This window comes from Camponotus vicinus, unplaced genomic scaffold (assembly GCF_025532165.1).
Source record: "Camponotus vicinus isolate PSW18456_S1 unplaced genomic scaffold, iyCamVici1.0 SCAF_6, whole genome shotgun sequence".
Lineage (NCBI taxonomy): Eukaryota > Metazoa > Arthropoda > Insecta > Hymenoptera > Formicidae > Camponotus > Camponotus vicinus.
The window spans coordinates 8,788,209-8,813,444 of record NW_028141978.1 but is presented as its reverse complement, the minus strand read 5'-3'; the positions used below and the strand labels follow the sequence as shown (position 1 = coordinate 8,813,444).

General features: G+C 36.6%; 1 protein-coding gene and 2 long non-coding RNA genes across 12 annotated transcripts in view; 2 read left to right on the top strand and 1 right to left on the bottom strand.

Moving 5' to 3' along the window:
- The window catches only part of LOC145973252 (growth factor receptor-bound protein 14), a 241,651-nt gene that overhangs the window by 171,519 nt on the left and 44,896 nt on the right, over positions 1-25,236 (bottom strand). For 4 of the 10 annotated variants that reach the window (XM_083102500.1, XM_083102502.1, XM_083102501.1 and 1 more), the window contains one exon: positions 24,590-24,840. In XM_083102500.1, the coding sequence (XP_082958626.1) occupies positions 24,590-24,830 (241 nt within the window). In that variant the 5' untranslated portion in view covers positions 24,831-24,840. Of the gene's footprint in view, positions 1-6,462; positions 7,149-9,142; positions 10,467-18,375; positions 18,477-24,589; positions 24,841-25,236 lie in introns of those variants that run through there. The other 6 variants (XM_083102509.1, XM_083102508.1, XM_083102504.1 and 3 more) reach the window with 6 other exon arrangements.
- On the top strand, positions 2,731-3,806 carry LOC145973255 (uncharacterized). The gene is made up of 2 exons (XR_014439393.1): positions 2,731-3,202; positions 3,300-3,806. It is a non-coding gene; the product is annotated as an uncharacterized LOC145973255 (long non-coding RNA).
- Positions 9,796-25,236, top strand: part of LOC145973256 (uncharacterized) — a 41,635-nt gene continuing 26,194 nt past the window's right edge. The window contains exons 1-2 of the long non-coding RNA XR_014439394.1: positions 9,796-10,414; positions 12,692-13,036. This is a non-coding gene — a long non-coding RNA (uncharacterized LOC145973256). The remainder of the gene's footprint in view (positions 10,415-12,691; positions 13,037-25,236) is intronic.

The following is a 25,236-nucleotide window of genomic DNA, read 5'->3' as shown; positions in this document are numbered from 1 at the left end:
ACGAATTGCAACAGGCGCAATTTAACCGAAATAATAAATAATAGAGTTCTGCATTTCTTGAATACTTTGAAATCAATCGCGAAAGGAATTTCGCGTTATTGTAGATTACGAGAATGTCGGAAACATAGTCAGTAAATTGTAACAGGACCGAGTGCGAGGGCACTCTCGAATTAGCGGACCACGTTGACCGTTTATTACGGCAATTAATTAACCCGCAATCACCCGATATGCGGTACGCAAGTGCGCAAAGCGCGTAATGTTAAGCATCGCCGATTACAGTTGTCTCTGCGCGACATTTCTGGAGATTACACGAATAAAATCAGTGGGTAATATTTGCTAAATTCTTCAATAATCAATTTTTATAATTTTATTATTTTCTATACTTTAAATTAAAAAATAAACACTGTAATTGTAATAACAAGATATACATATTTTTTAATTGCAATACTTTTTAATCGATGCGAATTAATTTGACCAATATTATAAATTCTTTTCGTTCAAGCCAACGTAACTACTTGAAAATAGAAAATTGCTGAAATGCGAGAATACGCTCTCTCTTTTTCTTTTTCTTTTTCTTTATAAAAACAAGATGGAAATATCTGAAGAAAGAAATATATATTTTCGCCTTGGAATCCAAGAATGGTATACAGATTTTCTTCTTAAATCCAAGATTATATATATCATTTTCATCCTATAGTAACAGATCGTGAGTTTCACAACCGTGACCGCAGCCTTGGCCTACCTATTCATCTACTAATATGTATATATGTGTTATTTTTTATTCCGCTTTGCTACTTTATTGTTCCTTTGTAATAATTTATCTATTACTACATATTCACCGTAATCTCTGTTTACAAACACATCCAATTTTGCGAGGAAGCGCAAAAAACGGCGCACTTTTGCGTATCTCTTCTACCGTTACAAAATTTCTCAATAAATTAAATGTTATTTGTAAAAAAATAATCAAAAATTTAAATTTAATATATATCTTACCAACAAAAGTTTAATTAATAAAAGTGATTTACAATTAGTTGAAACCTAGCTGCATCGTGTTAAAACTTGAGAGAGAAAAAGAGAAAGAAAGAGAGAGAAAACACTCGACATATAAATTGTTTTGAACTTGTACATTGCTACGACATGTATTCAGATGTATCTGCTTGTCAGCGAAAACTGTTCGCTATTTTGCAAATCGAACTGAAACAATTTCGTTGGTGAAAGTTGCGAAAAAATGTTTTCTCGTCTCGAGAGTCCTGAGAGTGTCATAATTCCGAATGTTTATTTACAAAGTAAAGGATCCCTAATCACGGTGATAACATATTATCTCATCGTAATAGTCGATATCGTAAAGAAGCTTTGGACACTTTGGCGTGCCTTTGGCTTTGCCGTTTCTCGGCGATGACGTTTCTCTCAGTCATGCTCGCTTGTAAGTTACGTGGTATGCGGGCATCTACCTGTCAAGATGACGAAACCGGGTTGTTCTATAAGCACAAGCCAGAACGTGCGCGGTCGAGAAAAATAACATAGGCAATAATGGGAAGAAACTTGTCTCTTTCGTATCTTATCTCGCTCATTTATCGCGGATTTTATCTACTCCGTGATCAAAGGGACTTTAATAATCGAAAGAGGAATCGATAAATCATGTGTTGGAGAGACAATGGTTGTTGACCATGACGTTGTACCAAGATGATAAACAAAAGTGCAAATGTGACCATATCTTTACAAAAAATTTATGGAAATAAAACAACAGTGAGATATACTACTGCAAGAATATATTATTGCAAAAAAAATATATTACTATAAGAAAATAGGAAAATATCGATATCTCTTGTGCAACGAGAAACGATGACTATATTCCACTTGAAGTAAAAAAAAGAAAAAAAGGAAAAAACAATTCTTACATTTTGATGTAATAGTGATTCTATAATTAATAATAACTGTAAAACATAACTATATAATAAATAAAAAATAAATGTCATGTACCATTTATCCAGAAAATATTTTAGAAATAATCTAGATCTTCTGATATCTGTAAATAATCGAAACATGTTGACGTAAAATTTAAAATGAAAGATTCGAATCACATATCAAGACTTATCAAATTCGGCAATTGAAAATGCAATGTCTATCTCGCAGTTATCGAGGCAAATATTTCGGAAGAGTGGAGATAGCCTATGCAAGGTAGATCGATAAGAACCAAGGCAGGCCGAGCTCACTAGGTCGAGCTCGAATGTGTTTTGGCGGCTGCCCCGATTCCCGTTCCCTGCACCTACACGATCAGTGTACAATTTTCAGCGTATTCCCGCTTTCTCCGGTGACGTGAATAACAAGAAATTCCATAAGACTCTAAACCGTAAACATCTGACGGTGGCAACAAAAATACCGGAATAATTTGTTTTTTAAAATACTTTTTGTATGGTTTATTAAAAATTTATATTATTAATATGTATCTCAGAAATTGTTTGATGTAAACACTGGCATAAAATTAATTTAATTAATTTAATTCTTTATTACTATAAAAATGAATATTTTTTTGATTACATTTATGCAAAAAAATGTAATTTTGAAGAAAACATAATGGCCTAAGAATTCTTAGGAAACTTCAAAATTTTTATAATACATATAATACGAAAAAAATAGGTAATTATTCAAATTTATTAAATCTAAGATTGCGACATTTTGATTTAATACCAAACGGAAAAGAACTTTGAATTGACCTATTCAAATTCTTCAATAGCCTATCTGGTCTTTTAAGTGAAGATAACTTCAATGTGTCCGAGTTTCCAGAAGAACGATAACCACAATGAGACGAGCAGCTGAATGCGAGACAAACTTAATTCTTCTTGCGAGAGTGGGCCATCGCTTTTTCGCGGTAGAGAGAATATTATATCCAGCGCCATAACTTAGCCGTGCATCGCGGGTTTGCATAAATAAAGGGCGATGGTTCGTTCGAGAGGTATAATCACGAGCTATAACCTGATATCATTGCTAACCGATTGCAAACTATAATATCTCCGGCTCTCGCCCTTTCTCCACCATCGAGCCTCGTAAATATGTGCCTACGTTGCATCGCTCGTTATTTCGCTCGCTTGACCGATTGACGTTATTCATTAAGTTGCCCATCATTCCACCGATACCGCTCGACAGGGGGAAAAGAACGGAACCGAATTGTCGGCATCGAACGTCTTGACTTGTGAATTTTACGGTAAAAAAAAATTACAAGTTGTAAAAAAATTTTCCGTATTTCTCACCGGATGTTAATAATATTATAAAATGTATAATGACTATTTTGATTGTTCAAGCAATGCCGGAAGAAAAGAATACGAGAGAAGAGCAATCGACCGAAAATTAAATCAGCATCGCATAGGAAGTAATCTGATAATCGAATAAGGCATTTAGGCAGAGTCAATTTAATCTCAAAGATACGACGGGCTTTTACAATAACTTCCGAAAAAGAAAAAAAATCGCCGACCGATAATTTTCTGGCAACTAACAAGAACGACTGGCTACGCGCCAAGATCACTGTCTATCTCGAAGAAAAAAAAAGCGGTCCGTTCAAGTCGCCGATGGTCTTCATCGTCTTCGCTTTACGAAGCGTGTATTGTCGGCTTCCGGAAACAAGTCGACCTACAGACACTCTCGAAAGCTCTGCGCAAATTGCGTTTTCGAGCCTTTCAAATAATTTAAGTGTGTAATCGTATAAAACCAATGTCGGAAGAACTAAACCTCACAATTTGTCAGAATAGCTTTTATTTTGGAGTTAGAAATGATGCAATTTGATGAGATAAAATACAACTTTCCACCAACAAGTTCATCACTGTCCTTTATCGTCAATCTTAACATAATCAACCATCAATTTTAACAACGAGTTTCACGTTCCTCAAGGACGTATTACGTGAAAACTTCGATCGCGTATTACTTCTGGTCGCATTAACCAACTAGAAAGTCAGCTTCTTACGTAATAAAAAGCGAGATACATTTAATAAATGCCTTTGACAAATTTTTTCTTATCAGAATTATTGACACAAATCGTAAGAAATTATATTCGTAAATATAGCCGAAAGACTGTTCCATTCAAAAGATAAAAGCAAACTTTCAAACAAAAAATTCATATCTTTTTTCAGATTATCATGTGTAATGTGTATATAATTAAAAAATAATTAATTTAATTATTAGCAAAAAATCTTAAAGATTATAATTTTTATTATGTGCAAGATTCGCTTGAGTTAATCGAAGAATTTAAAAAATATATAATGTAAATCTTTCATTCAAAAATTAATTAAATATTTTTTAAAAGATCTTTAAATAATAATTAAAAATCTCTCTTTCAATTAAAATTCCAAAAAATGATTTCAAAATTGAAGGATAGTTTGCGTGTTCGATTCTAGCCGAAAGTTTTAATAATCGTCAAATTTTCACGTGACGATCCCTCGAAAATACGAAATATATTATACGAAACATTGATTACGATTGCAATTTCCCCGTGAAAATCAAATCGCGCTCTACGCGATGAACCGATCAAAGATATGCTGGTCTTTATTAAAAGGCTTATTAAAAGTTAGAATAACTGGAGATCCCATCGTTGCGAAAGCCAGCTCAAGGACCACTATGGAGTATATCACAAGGAGCTCTTTACGCAACGATCGATCGACCCTCTATTTCAAAACCGATATCCAGATTCTACGAGATACACGGGCCGTCTGAAAATTTGGCATAAAAAATTACGCGCGATGTGCAAAAAGCGTAACGAGTGATCGTGTGACGCCAACGGGATCTCGGGGTCGCAATCAAATGTCCCGTCAATTCCCGAAGTCGCTACTGTCGCGTTAATAACAATAAACGGATTTTCGCGAAACGATACAAAATCCTTTGCTAGAGAAATGCGAAATCGTGATTTTTCGACCCGTTCGTATCATTATTCTCATTTAAGAACATTCAAGAGATTTTTATATAATATATACTACACTTATATATTATATATATTACATATAAATCGTGTAAACGAGAGAAAGAGGAAAGGGTGTAGGTCGATGAATGAAAATAATAGATACGAATGAGTTAAGATTCAGAAAAATAATCCAACTCCTCGCAGATAATTTTAAAAAATACGGCAGATTTGAATTACAAATATGTGTTATGCATTGAAATATCATCAAATATGCGTGCGTTTTTGTGAAAATTTGTAAGATCAAAGAAAATGTTTTCTTCGACGAAATAAAACAAAGGGATTGATATCTAACGATACCCTACATTGACCCTAAAATATCGCGAAAAATCTTGCTGTAAGAAAACATTTCGAAACATCGTGGTCCACCTGTGCCAGCAATTCTTACGGTGGTGCCTCGATATTCCGAATCTAAGGTGCCGAAAATCTATGAACGAGTTAAAGTTACCCAGATTATTTACCCAGATTTTGATAATCTTAAAATTAAAAAAAATAATGGTAAAAAAGGGAAAAAGAGAAAAAAATATTAACAAAATATTGTCGAACAAAATGTAATATTGTGATATAAAATCGATCAAAATCAAGGGTATATATTATCGATGTTTTATACATTAATGCCATTTATAAAATTTTAATCTAAATTATTTTATCATTTAATTCAATTCCAAATAAAGTTTTCTTTATAAATTATTCAAATTTCCTAGTGATAAGATATCTATAATCGAGAGATCATAAATGATTTGACGAACAAAATGTAATATTGTGATATAAAGTCGATGTTTTATACATTAATTCGATTTATTAATTTTTAATCTAAATTATCATTTTTAAGACATACATATTTTCAAGATATACATATCTATAATCGAGAGATCATAAATTAAATGCATCGAATATGCATACATATGCATAAGAGAATTTCGTGCGAGAAAACAAGGAAAAGAAAAGTTCATCAAAATCCGGGTACCCTATTTACAAGCAGGAGAGAATAAATTATCGCGCGAGAAAGACACGACGCACCGCTTGGTGCGAGATGAGTGACGCGAAACGTCACGCGGCGTCGTCTGCCGCGACGTTGATCGACTTCTCGTTCACGTGAGCTGACAACGCTCGTGGCTAAACCAACCGTTCGCCAGTGTATGGTGTATTTACGCATTCCAGTTTGCACGTAGGACTTGCTGCACGCTTCATCGCGTCATCCATTGACAAGAGTACGGTAAATACGTCAAAAAAAGTGTACGAGACACGCAGTGAAGCGCGCTAATTGCGATCAAAGATAAGGCGATCAAAGATAAAGTTGTACTCTCGAAGGCCTTGCCAATGGCAAAATATTTTCTCCGATAGTCGGACGAAATTAGTACAGTATCATTCGACGCCAAATCTCGACGACGATAATAAATACACGGTTTATTTTCTTTTTTTAAGCATACGATAACGCGCGTTATCTTTGAAAGGTGCTCGAGTCAGAAATAATAACGCCACGTGGTGAGTGACGAGGCGAGAAATGATTAGGTACTCACGGTGGTGCGTGGGATAATTGTTGTTGTTGTTATTGTTGGACAGGAGCCGCTGGTAATCCATGTTGCGCCGGATGTCGATGATACTCCGTGATAAATAGTCGTCTCGTCGTAACTCTCGTTTCGCGCACAACAATTCGCGCACAATTTCACCCCCGCGTTCGATACACACACACACACACTAAACGGCGAGTTCGCGAAACGTTCTTACCGTACCAAATGCGACGCGATATTATCAGTTTTTGTCATCCGTATCGTTTTTCGAAAGGCATCGGTGCACTTGCACGCATCTCGCGGTGTTCAACGATCGATTTATCGGCGAAAACAAAGGCCGATTTCGTCCAATCTTGAGCCAAATCGATTTACAATCTAAAATTTACGTTTCGAAAATCAGGCGACATTCGCTGTGTTCAAAGAAACTCTCTATTGGATTAAATAATATTGTTGATTCAACTGTCGCAGAGGTCACAGATTAGATAATGTTATTAATTATTAATAAAGAAACATATTCGCGCACGTGGAAATAGTGAATAGCGTAATCGCCGGGCAAGTCAATGCTATCGGAAACGGACGTCAATTCTCAGATAAAAGAAGTACACAAGGCAGAGAAAATTCCGAATAATATCTGCGTCGCAAACAGTGCGTTTTATCGATTAAAATATAATCCGATAAAAAGTGCGCGCGATGTACTATAGTTTACAAGTGAACATAACGATAGTAATGACAATGTCAGGAGAGTGTACGGTGAGTTCGTCAAAAATGTCTCATTATTTTGAAAATCATATATCAAAGTTACTTATGTTACTTCGCGTTGTTAAAGGCAAATTAAATCATTCGTATATACACAGTAAAAAATTGTGCGTCCATATGTTAAAATTGTCTTGTGTTATCACGTTTTAATTAGTACTTTAATGTAAAATTAACATACAACCTATATGTTATTATTTTTATAACGTTTTCAAGTGTTACATTTATGTCACCTTCATAACTTAACACTTTGTATATATCTCTTAGAAGTGGAATATTATTTTAAGTATTTTTAACGTAATCATTTTAAACAATCAACATGTCTCAAAGTCAGTTTAACGTTCTAAGAAAAGTTAAAGTGAATTTTCAAATAATCTTGAACTTTGATATACAAAATTAATCAAATTTACTAAAATCAAATGTTTCTATTACAAATAATTTAAGTTAAAATAATTACTATTATATGTTAATGTCCTCAACATTTCTTACGAGTTATTGTAACTATTTTTTCATGTAATTTTTAATTAATTTGTATGTTATTTTTACATTACACTTAAAGTCACGATAGCAAAGATAAATATAAAGTATCGCGTCAATTATTGAACATTTTCAGTTTGTCAATAAGTAGCATACGACGAATGAGTCATTTTAACTTAAAATTTAGAGTGGACTTTCTGGGTCATGAAAAATGTTATAATTAACATTTTATTTTTTACTATGTATAATAGTTGTATATAAATCGCGAAATAAAATTTTTGTAGAGAAAGCATAATTATAATTAATGATAATAAATAATCAATACGGGCGCTTAAATAAAACCGATTAAATACCAAAATTAAATACGAATTATTGTAATATGGGCATCTAGTTTATCCAACCGCTTCTCCAGGAATCTTATAAATTCTCGCGTTCCAGGAACGAAGGTTTGTCCCGCTCGACCGACTAGGCAAACGGCTTTTATCGATTCCACGACTTCAAAACTCGATCTTTGAGGAAATCGTATCACAACACGTCGGTAACTATGCGAAACTACGACCTAACCATCGAGATTCAACGCAGAAATTGAATGAATCCAAGATTTATTTCATATTATAAACATTATTTTATATTATAAAAAAGAAATAAAATATACGTCACGTTTAAAAAATAAATAAATTTTAAACTTTATTTTTGCACCGCATTTCTGGATACGATGTCGCGGCATCGATCACGTTTCTTATATTTTAACCGATTATTATTAAATTACAGAAAGCGGTGCGTTGTACAATTTGCAATAACGTATGCGGATTTGCGGATAGAAATGCATACGAGTGAATTAAAGCCAGTGCAAAGTCATCGACTCCCACGCTGAGTGTGATACACGCATAAAGGAGGTAATCAGGACGCATTCTTGCACGTATAAGCGCGTGTCTAGAGCCACATGTGATTAACGACGCGTTCCCGGAAATCGCCGCTCACGAAAAGTTAAGTTCTCGCGTTACAGACAGCAGATACCTCAATTATTTATCGGTCGTATTTAACGGTTCAAATTGACATCGCGCGTGCGCGTATATCTCCTCTTTTATGCCTACATCTTCCAATAAAAAAGTTTATTATTAATATTATCGTTACGTTATCTCTACGAGTGGGAATGAGAGAGACGATAAGAGAAAAAGAGATGGCGCCAAAATAAACGGGCGTAAAGTTAATGGATCAATGGATTCGTTTCAAAGTGCCACGTATCCACGTATCAATCGATAGGCAATAATGGAGCATTAAAATAGTCAGTCGTTACGATATCACGAGTCGAAAAAAATTCGAGCGAAACTTTTATCTACGTTCTTGGCAAGGTCAACACGTAAGATTACGTAATATTGATTCACGACGAAATGTGCTGGTTTCGCGAGGTGTATTATTTCACGTTTCTACGCAGTGGGCAAAAGAAGAAAAGACTCACGGCATCTAACGTCGAGGCCTTTATAGATCGAAACTCGTCGCGCACTCTCCAAGACGCACTCGCCGAGCGATTAAAAACACGAGAGCTACGATATCCGTCGTCCCTTCCTCGCACTTGTCGGATTCAAACGGAGAGCGTACGCGGCAAACTTCACGTCTCGCCGCGTGCACGAACGCGACGCGCCATTGGCCCTCGCCAGGATTACCAGGAATCGTACGAATCTAACCTCGCTCGACGCTGTATCCCACGGGGAGCTCCACGAGGTGGCACGTCATATCCAAGCTCCGAGAGCGGGACGCGACGTTACTCGTGATTCCACGAGCGAGGCGTCGCGCACGTCTCACCCTGCACCACGCGGTACTTTCACCACAAGAGCGAACGAACACACCACGCGTACCTTCGCGTGCGTACGCAATTTCGACGTAGGATACCGTCTACATCGCGCGAGTCTCTCCTTCGGATATCACGCACCTGCATCGATCGAACCGCGCGCGGATTCGAATTCTCGGGGACGCGAGAGGATCGCGCGTACTCGCGATCAAAAGCGTGTATTGCGTGGCGACGCGTCGGGTCGACTAACCCTCGCGAGTCTCGTTCGTATCGAGGCGTAACGCGGCGCGGCGCTGTCACGACAACTGCCGAAAATTGCCGAGGACCCGCGACGCGACGAGCCGATCCGCCAAGGCTACCACTGGCAAGCGGCAACTTCAGCCTCTTCGACCGGCAAGTCTGTCTTTGTTTGCGTATCGCGTGACATTCGTTTCGTCGTTTTTTCCCTCGTATCGCGCCTTCCTTCGCCCCCTCCCCCACCGGGCGACTTTGTAAACAAAACAAACCGAGCGCGCGCGTACGTCACACGCGGCGTTGTCGGTGATAACTACTTCCGCGTCGTTTTCTCCTTCTCTCTCTCTCTCTCTTTCGAGCACAATTGAGTACGCTATTGTACGTCACGCGTGTGCAAACGACCAACGTCCGGCGTCGTCTCGTCGGACGAAAGGAGAAAGATGGCAACGTGCCACTCGCGTTCCCGCGTAGTACTACGGAGAGGGACGTTTCCCGCCGCGTACAGCCTCCCTCACTTACACACGGTCGGGTGTCCCGCCGACACGGACGACGCGCTGCGTCTCTCTCGCTCACCCTGCGCGTCGCACAAGTGCGCACCTTCGCACGCAACGTACTCCCGTCTCCCCTTACGAATCGGCATCCGTCGTGCGAGCCTGTCTTTGGACTCTTTCCTTCGTTTCAGGGGTGGAATTGCGACGCAAGTTACAAGTAAGAAACGAGCGTCATTTTTGTGAAATGAAAATTCGAATCGTGAATTTGCAACGGGTTCTTAACCTTTGTAGATTACACTTTTTTTTTGCTCTGTTCCTGGTCACACGTGAGTCGCAGTTTTAGCTGTCTCAAAGTGCGTGAAAATATCGATTGAAACATTTTCTTCATTAATTAAGAGATAATTAAAGACCTTTGGGATTAATATTCTATTGTTAAAATATCGATAGAATGACCCATATGTGTCCCTTACGGATTAAAAATTGCGTCACACGATAATAGTAAGCTTCTCGAAGACGTAATTGTTGGTTAGGTTAACAGCTTATTGGCGCGCGTTAATTTATAATTTGAAAAATTTTAAATTATATGAATTTATATATATATATATATATATATATATATATATATATATATGTACATACACACATACATATTATTAAATATAATTTACTATACAACACAAGAATTTATGCTAATTATTTTACGTTTTATAGTAATTTTGAATATATTAATCATAAACGTATGTTTTTGTTAACTCCAAATATTAATCGTCAGCTTCGACAAGTTTTCAAATTGTCCAAAAATTCATTATTTTATATTTATTTCCTCATTTTTTCATTTTAAAATAACTTCTATTCTTAAAGAAAATTAATTAAATGATATTATTCAGTAAACTATATTTATATAATATAAATTTTTGAGAGAGAGAGGAAAAGAAGCTTTTGAATATAGAGATTATTACGAAAATTCCAATTATCCGAAAGCCTAAAATACTTTGCGAAAAAGATTATCGAAAGTTTACATCGCGGTCAAATAACAACATAGGCTAGGAAGAAGGTATATGCGTATTTCAGTCGGTCTGTTTATACCGAGAGAAGGACCGGGCGAACGAAGCCTCTAAATCCGGCCTTGTCTATCGTCCTCGCGCGTCTGACTGCTTCCATTTCCTCGGCAACCCTCGCGAGGCAGGCTTTTTCTCGGATGCCGCCTATGCCTTCGTTCCGACCCGCGACTTTCTCTCCCCCGCAAGACCGTCCTCGATCCGTCGTTACCCTCTTTGGTCTCGGTCCGCTCTTTCTCCGATGGCAAGTCCTTCGGCTCGCTTAAGGTTCGCGAAACCTTTTTATTACATCGCGTCAAATCCACAGGGATTGACCTCACAGAAACAAAATCGTATATTAAAGGATATTTACCGCGAATATATTTGATAATACTATTAATAGAAGTGTCACTTTAATGTTTCGCATTTTTTTCATGCATGTTTTTTTTCCGTAAGGCATAATTATACAATGATTTAATTGAAAAACAGATTAATATGTTATGACGATTAATTTGCATGAATATTTGTGTAATATTAAACATGCTTTTTCTTGAAAAAGCATGTATATATTAATTAAAAATAAATATAGTTATGTTGCTTCTGTTTAAATGCGCACGAATTTCGTTTAACTTTGCAAAATTTCAATTGAAAATTATATATATATCTAACGATAGATAAATGTAATATTATTTTGATATATTTTATTTGTTATCTCGTCTTAACTGATATTCGCGAGATATCACAATATCTTTAAAAATAGTTCAGATACATTTTATACATTAATAAAAAAATGCATCGATATTGTATCATCTTTTCAAGGTAAAATGAAGAGTTTCAAATAGAACTTGCTTGTATGCAACTTAGCACGTTATTGTTTAATTAATTCTCTTGATCCTAATTAATTCTTGATACGATTCCTTGATTCGCTTGAAATCATTTCACTCGCGATATACGAAATCTCACACACACATATTGCATCGTCTAACAATAATTCCGCGAAACTATAGAAGGCGGGATTAATTAACCACGTCTTGTACGATCCTGCGAAATGTGTAGGCGATATACCTGCCTACGTCGCGATTCCGAGAACGTGAAATTATAATACACGAAAACGAATCTTCTCCCGGCAAAATCTTCAATATTCGCGCGAACTGCACATTAATCATATGATAAAATAAAATGCAATATTTTTTTGTGCATTTTATTTGTTATCTCGTCTAATATTATATATTCGTGAAATATGCAATATCTTAAAAATAAGATAAATTTTATACATTATAGTCAAAGAAATGCATCAATCTTATACCATCTTTTTAAAACAAAATTAAGAATTATAGATAAATGATATGATAAATCAAAATAAAATGAAAAGTAAATTCAATTCTCTTTACGATTAATTTAATTTTCGTAATCGAGGATTAGTTTCGAAGCTCATAAGTGGATCTTTGTGGTTTTAGGGTTCGATTCCGGTTACAAACATGCTTAAGGTCCCCCTTGAAAACGAGGGGCACGCGCAAGATGAAGCCCCGCGAGATAGGACAAAGGGGAGACGTGGAGAAAGAGGAAAGAAGAAGGGTGCATACACACGAGACATTTGCATCGATGATATCGCGTTGCCGCACGCACACCTTCGCATAATTGTCCTCGCAAGTTAGCCAACACAGTGTCACATGACGTGAACAAAAAGGGCGAAGAAGGAACGCTACTGTCAACGAAGCGTGCCCTAGATCTTGGCTGTGTACGCAGACTACCATCTCGCCTTTGTCGCCGTACGATGAACCACGAGGGTCTTCGTTGTACAGGTGAGTTACGTATACTATTCCATTGCGCAGGCGTGCTCCAGGAGCGAAGTCGAAAAGAATCTCAAAACACCAGGCTTATTGTTATTTCTTTAGCTAGATGCTATTCTCATATCGATTATTATAATATTGCCGACTCTATTTCTTACATAAACTGTTCAAAATTAGAGGATACTATTTTGTTTCTTCAAATGACACATGACACAAAGAAAGATACTTGAGACTGCAAATTATTTAATTTGATCTTATATATGTGTATATATTTCGTTTTACATGTTGTAGATTTATTAACACATTTGATGTGACGTTTCATGCCATGTGTAAAAACGAATATCGCATTGTATTAAATCCGCTCCTGGTTGAATCTACGTATGGTGTTTTGAATTCACCGTCCATTCGCTCCCGCCGCCGCCCCCGCATTCCTCTCGACACCGATGACATAGCATGACGTCACGGTAGACGCTAGTTCCCGGGACGAATGATCGATCCTGGTCATCGTGCACAACCACCACTATCATCGTCGTTGCCACGGTACGCGTGATAAGGAGGCATGCGAATACGCAATTGCGTCGCGCGAAGAGCCGAAAATCTCGGCTCGTAGGTCCACGTGTTCGCTTTTGGTTCAAGGTCTAAGCTAGAGTTAAGGTCAGGTCAAGTTAATACGCACCTCCAATTATGTTGGAAGCTACGAACGAAGCATAAACGGGCATTAATTGAGACGAATGACGAGTAAAAAGTCGAATCAAACGGATGATTAACTCACACGCAACACATTCATGTACAGATAAATTCATTCACAAAAGGTTTCATTTCTACATGTATGTATGTACATATTAAAGAAGCGAAAGTAATTAAAAGTTTGCGCAAAATTCATGAAAAGAAAATGAAAATTCTGATACAACGTCGACTTCTTTCTCGTCACGTCAATGTTAAATCGTATTCAGAGACGGTGGGTTAAATTTACATGGCCGGGTCGCGACGTGTCTGACGCGGGCTCGTCGAAATGTTCCAAATATATAAAAAACGAGTGGGAGCGGATAGAAAGAGACGAACGTGAGACGAAATGAGGAAAACTCGTGAGAAAAGAGTTAGAAGGACGCGGGGAGAGTAGTAGGAAGACGAACGTACGAGGGGGAGAGGAGGATGACAAGTGGCAAGGATAAACGAGGGAGAGGACGTGCTCTGCGACGAAGAACGAAATCGGTTCAATAAATGCAGCGTGTGCGGGGCCGTCGGCACCGCTTACGGTCGTTGATGGCGAGGGAGGCGCGACGCGAAGAGAACAAAGAGACTGGGCGGGAAAGTCTGTCTCACGCGCGCGAGAGGGAGAAGGAGAGAACATATGATCGCGGCGTGCAAAACGAGCGCGACGGAGAGACAACAAACCCACGCCTGCGCCACGTGGAGCGAGCGTAGTGGTAATAATAGTTTGAACGAGAAAGAACGAGTCAGGAGAATAGGACGAAAATATCAGAAAATACCTAAACTGAAAGAGTCTTTAAAAGAGTAAGAGCTTAATACGAAAGAAGAAATATTTTGTTTTTCTTGCGCGGCACCCTGTTTTTTCAAAGGATTCGCTTAAAGTGGCTCTGATGAAACGAGATGCCAAAATGACGAGGCGATACGAAGCGATCAGAGGGGACAGTTGCTCTCGTCGATCGATAACTTCGGATGAAGCGCGAAAGAAATCAGTTGGAGAGAGAGAGAGAGAGAGAGAGAGAGAGAGAGAGAGAGAGAAGGAAGAGGGAGACAGAGTGATGACAACATTGATGTTCTGCACGATCTCCAATGTATCGCTTGTCTGTCACTGTTATTATCGTCATCATTGATGGTAATACATCTCGTTTATTGTCAAATTATCTGTGCAGATTATACATTTCTACATTTTATTCAATGAGATCAAGTTTATTGGCAATAGCCTTTAGTGGTGAATAATATTATCATATTAATAAGTTTTGATTAATTATTTTTTCAATAGAATTTTAATTTTTATTGTTTTACAATTTTTGGATTATTATTCAATTTACGCAATTTACGGAAGACATTTTACAGCTCTCTGTTAAAGATTTTCTCGCGCGGTTTTCGCATTCGTAACTATTCACGGACTCAAGCGACCTTGATGGAAAAAGATGGATGATAACAGTAATTAGTTGGTCGACGGCTTTCACGTTAACTATGCTAATGAATGCGGAAAACAAGAACTGTCTGTATGAATTAAACTTATTATTCAGCTATAACGTAAATTATTCTGTGAAGAAATGTTCAACGACATTTACTACGTTCGATAAAATATGCTATATCGTTTTAATTCATGTAATTACCAAATTAATGAAAATTGTGCAATTTAAGAATCTTCACATTTATCAAAATATAAAATTGTTAAATGCGCATAAAAGTACTATTTAAACATCAATTTTTATTTTTTAAACAACTCAAAGGATGATTACTCTTTAATATAATAGAGAGAGATCGTGCTAGTAAATAATAATAATTCATTTTGATATCGATTCGGAGGAATATGATTCTCAACTAACAATGCCACGCCTGCAGATGTCGGGGACTAGATGAACGGGGACAATGGGGGACGAGAGAAAGAGATAGACAGTAGGAAGAAAGGCGATGGAAAGGGATAAATGGGAGACAGAGAGAGGGGAATGGGCGAAAGAGAGAGAGAAAGAGACAGGATGATAACAGAAGAGGCATCGACCGGTCGGCACGTTGCCTGGACAACACAACGAACGTCGACTTTAGCCGAATTATTTGTTAAGCCGCGCTCACACACACGAAACGCGTCGTTTATTAATATTGGACGAGAGTTGCATCGGTTTATCTTGGAATTAACGTTGCTGCAAGTCTAGGATATTCGTGTCGCTTAAATAAAATCCCAGGATATCGTTGAATTTCCTGTATTATTTAGTTGCTAATTGAGCTAATTGAACATCAATTGACAATTTCGAAGACAATTTTGTTACGGCCTTTATATGCTCTTGATGCTTAATTCGATAAGATCTTTGAATTTTGAGTGTCAAGTTTAATTTTGTTAATACTCTGGCATTTAAGTGATTGTTATTTTTATCTAATTTTTAATGTGCAAGTTTATACATGAAGATACAAAAAGAACTACTATATATATCTAGATATAGATATCAAACACACACACACATACACACACACGAAATAAAAGAATGTAAATTGCCGCGGAAACGGACGCGGGTGAAATGTCTTTATGAGGATATTGCGTTAACTAGAGCCTTTATAAACTCTTGGTAATTAAATTAAGTGTAGTTACGAGCACGTAACGGCCAGACGGGGCTTCGCGAGATGCGTTCTCTACGTTTTACTGAAATGCAACTCACCCTCGCGTTTTAAATGACACGCAACGACAATTATACTCGTTGCATCCCTTTCTCTTTCGTGCATATTCTCCCTCGTCTGGTGTCTCTCTATGAGAGATCGGTTGGGCAAGGTCCGGTACGCTTTTCAAGCCACGACAGTCGCTTCCAAACGGGGGTTATTCACCCCTATCCCGATCGAATTTTAGGGCTCGCCAGGATTGCGAAATAATACGCAGTCCTGCGAGAATCAAGCGAATTCGCATGCAGTTGAGACGGAAAATAACGCTAATAAAATTTTGTTTTTCATATGTAATTCATTTTTCATTTATATAATTCTGAAATGTTTTCACACTAATAAAATTGATTTAATATAATTTTGTATTATTTAAAAAGAAGAAAATAATTTTAAAATTATTCCACGTAAAATTTCACTACTTGCTCATCACAAAATGCATATAAACGTATATGAAAAAAACCGTATTTTCCATAAAAAATATTTTCCGCAAATTAATGGGCAGAATGCGAAACATCCGAGTCTGGTAAAAATGGTCAACAGCCAAAGGTTAAGAGAAATATGCAGTATCGCGGAGAATGCGAAAGAATAGCATGCAAAAATGTCGCGCTAACGGCGTGCCATTAATCAGCAGGAAACCGCAGGCGCGCGTGCGGCATCGCGTCTAGCCACGCGCAATTAAGGTAAACACGTGGTGGAAATTAATTAATCGATGCGCGATGCTATGCGTGGAGAACGACGTCATTTGTTGCACAAACCAGTCGTTGTCGCGTCGGCATCGGCATCGCGCGAGCGAACGCGAGACGATAATGAACGAAACCAAGCAGCGTATTTTTTTAACATGACGTTGATGCAGAATTATTACGAAAATGTAAACGCGCGTTATAATTATGCGTATCGCGTTTCTGATAAAAATATCTGCGTAATCCAACTTGTACGTCAATTGTGTCAAAAGCAATTTGCATCAGACTTTCCAATTTTTTGTAAAGGAGAAATCGATGTCAAAGAATCTATTATTGAAATTACGAGATTTAGGACAACCGATAGAGATGTATTTCATGTAGAATCTCGTAACCTACGGCGCTTTATCTATGTACGCGACTTTTTCATTCGGTCGTTTATTTCGTTAAAGCGGGATCTATCGCGACGATCGATCGTGCATCTGTCCGCACCACGTCAAGAAATATACCGGATCGGTAACCGTATTGGTTTCTGCGAGATATAACGGGCGTATCGCAAAAATCGAGGAAACACGGTATACTTCATCACGTTTGTGTCAATAGCGCGGCGATAACAGCTGGCGTTAGTAACACAAAACGAGGCGCGGAATTCATTTACAGTACTTCGCTAACCTCCACGAGCCGAAGGTTGTCCAAACAAATTTCGCTCGAGTTATTCGCGTAAAATCTTTTACTTCCTCCTACCGCTTCTTTGAAATTTTTATTCTTCGTTTTGGGTAGAATGTATATCTCTAGAGTTTCACGCGCTTCTTTTCCTCCATCGATTTAATGATCAATTTGCAATTAACTCCTCTTTAGCGAAAGATAACTTCATAATTAACGCTTGAATTAAAATGCAATTTAAAACCGTCCTAAAAATTAAGCGAGAAAACGTTCAATTTTTTAACAGTTCAATGTTTGATCTAAATTAATATTCAATCTATTACAATTTTTACTTTTTTTTATATTCGCAAATGAGAATCACGAACAACCGAAATTTTGTTAAGCTAGAATACACTTGCAATTAAAACAAAATTAAGATTCTTTTTATCCATATGTAGCAAATTCCATCTAAGTCACCAGAATGAATAGTTTATATCATTAATTTAAAAATAATTACCGTGTTTATATCATGAAAAAAGAGAAATCTGTTCCATATTCAAGAAATTTAAAGATTAAAGAATGTGCGGACCACCCGGAGCACTTTTATAGGAGAGATAAATTATTCGAATCAAACTATCTTAAAATTGTTCGTTTCTGACGTAGGTCACTCACTTTATCGTTTCCCGATCCTGCAAATCCAAATCGGGCGAATTATTCCGTCTTAATTTTATCGAAGATTACGCGATAATCAGACTCTCTCACCGAGCCGTCATTGACAGACAACCGAATATGACTGACTGACAAAGCGTAAGATGAGAGTCGGGCTCGCACGCATTCACGACCGTTCACTCGACCGCCGTTGCTCGAAGGAACAAGTATCGACGAAATAACGTCGGAGACGAAAGCCATTTACGACACACATTCTGACGAATGAGCACCGTCTGGCTGACGTAATGGACGATCGAGATATCTTAGAATACGACACGCGCATGGCAAACCATTCGCCGCCGTAATTTTGGTTCGCGATTACGTCAGTCGACAAATTCGTCTTAACACAATAATATAATTTGACAGTTCTCCGAAAAGGATAAATCTTTGTTGTTGTACAACAACAATGGAGAAGGTAAAGTACGTAGAAAGAAGAATGATCGATCAATTCGGTGCATAACAATATTTCGTTTCATAATTCATTTTTTTACGAGAATTTTGCAACTAAGAAAATTAAATTTAAATTTCCTGAAGCTTTTTAGAAAAAAGAGATTATTTAAATTGGACTACATTATATTCTTTTCATACTTTTTGAAGAGGTAGACTAGAGAAGATAATCTTTGAGATAATCTTGGAATTTATATTGTAGTCGAAGTCACGTATGCTTCATATTTGTACAATTATAAGAAAAATATAAGAGCGATTATTTAATAACTAGATTCGTGATTCAGAGCTACATAAATCTCAAAACGAAACTGCGAAAATTCGCGAAGGAGCGACACGTGTGTATTGATTTCGAAATTCATGCCATGCGTAGTTCCGTAAAAATATACAAGTCAAAAATATTTTTAAACTTCATACTGTTTTTTCTTAGTAAAATTTAGATAGGAAAATAATACAATTATAAAGTTATATATAACGAAGAAATATGATAACGCTCGCGTTGTTCTCGAAATATGTATTACGGATTAGACGCTACCGCGAATCGATACAACTATGAGCATGATATAAACCGCGAATAAATTACGGAGAAGTTTGGTTCAATAAAACGGAAATATCGATGACTCGCGCGGTCACGTATATCTTCAGATTCATATGATTACGAATTCGAATACGCGATATCGGTCTTCAATCGTGTTACCTAACATTATACTTATATATATATATTTCATAAGTAAAGTTTCGCTTCTAATCTTCTCGTAAGAAAGCACGTTTCATTATCGCGCGATAAAAGTTATCGTACCGACGTTATCAACTTTATCCCCGTTTCAATAATCGTCGCGGTGGCAATCGTAAAAAAAAGCGATCGTACGATAAGAAATGAGAGACGCCAGGTGTTTCGAATGCTCGCTAGACACGAGTTTTCGCAATGAGAAAGAAGTTTGTAAAACTTTGCGATCCTCGCGCGGTGTTTTCACTTGTTGCGCGCCAGGAACAACGATGATCGATGATCTTCCCGTATCGTTTGAGATAACCACAAACCGCAGACATCGTGCGATGTTTATCGCCGTGAGAATATGTTTATTATCATCCTGGTATCTGATATCGATATTTCTAATAATACCATTTTCCCTTTTCATCACGTGCTTTCGCTCCGCACATTTCTCCCCGTCATACTTTAAATATAAATCGTTCTAAGCTTTCATCGAATCTTCGTGTTATATTGCGCACTTATGACATTGATATTAATTTTAAAATTTTCACAAGTAAATGATTATTATTAAAATATTAATTTTATATACGATAAAATTGCTCTTGTGATCGTTAATTATTTATTGCCGACCTGAAAAATTAAATAATTATTCCTAAATATATGACCATGTCCATCTGTCCGCTTCTCACATTTTTGCGTGAGTTTTGCGTTTCGCGAATGACCTCGGTAGGGATGTAACAATCGAAGTCGGAGGGCAAGTAAAAGAAAGATACAACTAGAGAAAATGGCGAAACGAAAGAAGGGCTCGCGGGAGATGAATTTATGATTAATGCCGCGAGACGGTTGAGTAATGAAAAAAAGAAAGAAAAACTCTTGGCTGCCGCGAAAGTAAAGGGCCGTAAAATCTAATGAGATGAGTTTCATCGGGATCTCTGAGGGAGACTGGTCTCTGCGCATGGAACCCTCTCGGTACCAATATTATTATAGCTTTCTCGGACAGTATTATACAGAGTGTTTGAAAACGGCCGCAATTCAACAAAAGAATATTTTTCATTGAAAATTAAAGTGATTTTTTCGAATTATCATGATATCTTTTCTTACTCGACATATGCATATACTTTTTGAACGCTTGTACGACATCTTTTCTTCCTCTCGATAATAAAGATTTTATTATTATCGCTATTATTTTATTTAGTTATTTTTTATAATTTTAAAGTTAACATTTTCAACAATTTTCGAATAAATTCCAGCAAGTAGTTTTAAGTGATTATTCACTTGTTTTGACAGACGAGTATATTAGTATCAATTCATTCACTGAAAAAATTGTATTCTCAACTTAAGAATATGCCACTTATCTTTAGAATATATACTAAAATAGGCGCCAAGAGGAGATTCTCTTGGCGCCTATTTTAGTATATATTCTAAAGATAAGTGGCATATTCTTAAGTTGAGAATACAATTTTTTCAGTGTTATATTCGCGAACGGATTTTCAACATCTTGTACAAGGGCGAAAACGGATATAGTCGGTGGTACCGATTAGCCTGAACAAAATTGTCTCTACAAAAAACGACAGCGGCACCTTCGACACCGTGTTGCTTCACGATTTCTCGTTCACCGTTCCTTTGTCGTCGTGTACCGCTTACGAGATTCGCGGCCTTGAAGTGTAACATGAGCACGTGGAAAGTTATAACTGCGCCGGCAAAGATAATAACAAACACACGCAGATAATCATGGCATGCCATTATTTGCACGTCGGATAAAAGTATTTTCGTGATTATCTCACACGAATGATTGATATACTCGTGCATGATAAATAGAAGTGCCGTATGGATTTTAATCACATTCTCAAATTAGTGAGAATTGTAAAGTGTACGCGAAAAAATTTGCAAATGTCCTATTAAGAGAGCGTTCTCATTTGAAGGGAGGATTGAGAAGCAATTGTAAGAGATATCGGATATCCTACATTGGTGCATAATTAACTTGCAATTTATGTTTCGAGCAATCGCACGTGACTATCTTTTTTCTTTTCGTCTGTCTTTCACCTTTATTCGCCTTTATTATCGAAATAATTCCTCGATAAATAATACACGCATATGTAACGCGAGCTTGTGTCTATTCGTATCTGGCAACAGATCGCGATGATGGGTTCACAGCCCGTAATCTTTCGTGCCAAATTTTCCAAGTTTCTGTCCAATTAGAACCGATTCGTAAATTACCACATCGCAAAGTATGCTAACACACGACGAAAAAAGTCGGCACAAAAAATTCGCGCGTCAGCTACATGTGTGATACCATCGCATTAAGTTGTATGTGCTCTACGCTGGGAGCTTAACAACTCCCGATGATTAAATTGATAAAGGAAAGGTACCAATTACATTTTTAATTAACAAATTAAATTATCAGCAAAAAAACTCATTTCTATATAATATATTTCTTTGCGCTATTATATAAAAAATATAATGATGTACTTCACATATATACATTTTTATAAACATAAGTTATCTATCGATACGAATGTTTTATTGCTTATTGACGGAATATTAATATAAAGTCACTTTGCATCGCGACATGAGTTTGAAGTTGAGCTGCTTGTCGCACGATAAATTTTATTTGTACATCAAATAATACGACACACATCACAGTATTCAGTCCATTTAAGGATTTACTAGCGTTAACTGTAACCGCCAGTTTTTTTGGCACGGTCATTCACACTCTCTTCTGCTTCCTCGTCTTTCCTGTCGCGCCCGTGCACAAACTTCGCAGTAAACAAATCCAAGTACGTTTACCTCGCACTATCCGCTCGATTTTTTTTCTTGTCATTCCTTCTTCACTCGCTAAATCGCTCGAGGCGTTTAACGATGCGTCATGTAATAAGCAAATACTCTTTCATCGCATCTTTCACGCGCTTCCTCCACGGTCTAGTTGTGTCCTACGTGCAAACCTCAATGGACGTAAATATTTGAAATTATTATCGAATCAAATTCCATTCATTGAATTAAGTTGAAATAATTCTTGACAAATCGGTGTGATTAAAACTTATCGATACAATTTTTTTATCGATACGAGCCTAATAATGTGCTGCAGTCATTATGATAATGATTGTGAAAGATGATAGTGACAACCTCCGATAAAGGCACAAGTACAAGTAAGAAGATATCATCGAAGAGTGAGACGACAATCTGAGTAAATTCGTTTTCTTATGGATTGATATAAACTTTGATTTTGATATGCGTGGTTTGGGATTTATTAGATAATAAATATGCTGAATGTCTTTTTAATGCATTTGTTCCATCAATGTGCTTCTTAATGTTTTAGAATTCTTATCTTATCAATTTGACTTCTAGTGCCTTTATTACATTTTCGTCTTTAACGTTCTACATATAACTTACAATTTTAAATATAATATCAAGAATCTAAATCATTGATTATTCGCGGAAGCCACATGCTCCTCGCGATATAAAAATACAAAAAAATTTTAATATTAAATATTTAAAATATTACGAAACATATTTTTATATAAATACAATTCCTTTTGTAATATATAAATAGAAATATATAAAAGAAAAATATTATAGAGAAATGGATTAAAGATATGGAAAATTTGATAAGTACACTTATCTTAAACTATTTAAAAATTCCTTTTTTTTCTCTGAGTAAAAACTAAAAAATAATAATATATGAGCTATATATTATTATTTTTATATAAATAATATACAAAAAATATAGAGATAGTTTAAAAGCTTTTTAAATAAAAGAGAGAAATACATAAGGCGCATTCTTATCGCTATCATATCATGCAGGACATAAATCAAAAAATAATCCAAATATAATCTGCTCGTGCACATCCATTACACAACTTGAATCTAGCGGCTTTAATAATTTAAATAACAGCTATTACAAATATAAGCACATGTGTCAGTAAGCTTGACTTACCGTTTTTTATTTTGATTCAAGCAAAGATTAAATTACCATTCGAGAACTATACAATCGTCCTATCACGTTTCCGCGAATGGCGGCAGAATTAATACATTTGTCGCGAGAAAGCCCGTTATTGCGTAATGTCAAAGCAAAAAAATATGACAGTTTGTGAACATTGTTGGATTAGAAAATTAAATTCCCTATATTTCAATAATTTGAAAATTGCCTAAAAAAAAGTTTATAAAAAAAAAGTTGTAAAAGAATTTCATAAGTATATATAATCCAAATACAGATATCTATGAAGTCGCATAGAAAATGCATCTTACCTCATATGGACAATATACTCATATGTATATCCAAAGCTACACTGCAAACATACGTATAAATGGCATAATATTCAAGAAAGAGTGAATTAATAAAACAAACCTTGATCACAACAACGTTCGACATGTAAGAAACATTAATTAGTAAACATTAATTAGTTACAGATACATTCGGAAGAACATTTTCGCGAATGTGAATGAATTCGATGATGCTTTCCACGTTGCTTATAAGCAAAATTTATATGTCAAGTCAGAGATAAACTCAAAACAGGATTTTTTATCATTAAAATAGCATCAAAAAAAAACTTATTAGACTTGCTCGTTGAAGCTGCAATGTGTTTCGATCACACGAGTGTATCGAGTATCGACGATAATTGAAAGTGTCTCATCTGGTTTCGTAATAATTATCGAAAAGTGATTATTCGTTAAGCTATCACGTGCTTAATGGAATGCGACCGTTCTTCGATAAGCGCGACACGAAATATAAAAGTTGGAGCAATTCGATACATGGAAATCGATTTTTTGCGTTGGGAAAGCGATAGAGTAAGCCTCCGTCTCTTATTCGAGTTATGATCATTTAAGCTCGAGATTTTAGAAGCGAATGCATTGCCAGATACGTCGTTTGATAACGCATCGCAGTTAAAGTCATATAGCGGTAAAACTCTTCTTTTTTTTTAATATTATCGTCGCTACCGTTATCATTCTCCACATTGATTAATCGTTATATGAACACAGGTGTATAGAGTTTGCTCAAGAGAAAAATTAAGTGCGGATCAAACTTACTGCAAATCCTCGATAACCAGTTTTGAGACAAACTGCAACAATCGATGTAATCGATAATGTCATCGAAATCCGATAATAGCGCCCCATTTTGATCCTTTTTGCGCTTCCTTGGACTATCCTCGATGCGAAGGTGACAGGGATGAACTTCTGATCGCTCCGAACATTCTACACCTGGGATCTCCGTCGGGTCTTCTTCGATGGCGCTCGTTAGCAAGAAAACATCAGCTGAGTCTCCTGCCATACCGACGGCACTGCAATCAGGTTTAGCAATGGTTATAACAATCATTACGAAAGCGAATTAAATAAATAACGATAACCGCGTCCAACGATAATTCATTTTCGTAATCGATGTATTTAATTTATTTCGCGTCAAAAATGTCGGGAAACCGCGCAGTAAGTTGATAACGTTAACGCTAACAAATTAAGCAAGGTGTCACAGTACGTCAAGATAAGGCGCAAAGTAATAATAAATAATCGAAAATTTATCGCTTTATTACAAAATTGCACTATTTACTGTTGTTCAGCATTTTTGGATTTTAAATGAGTTGAAGTGCGTGTGAACGAGAGATAGCACTTCAAAGTTAACGCAATTCTGTGAAATGAGATGACGAACGTTCGCGCGGACGTTCCCGGCGTGTTATCATGTA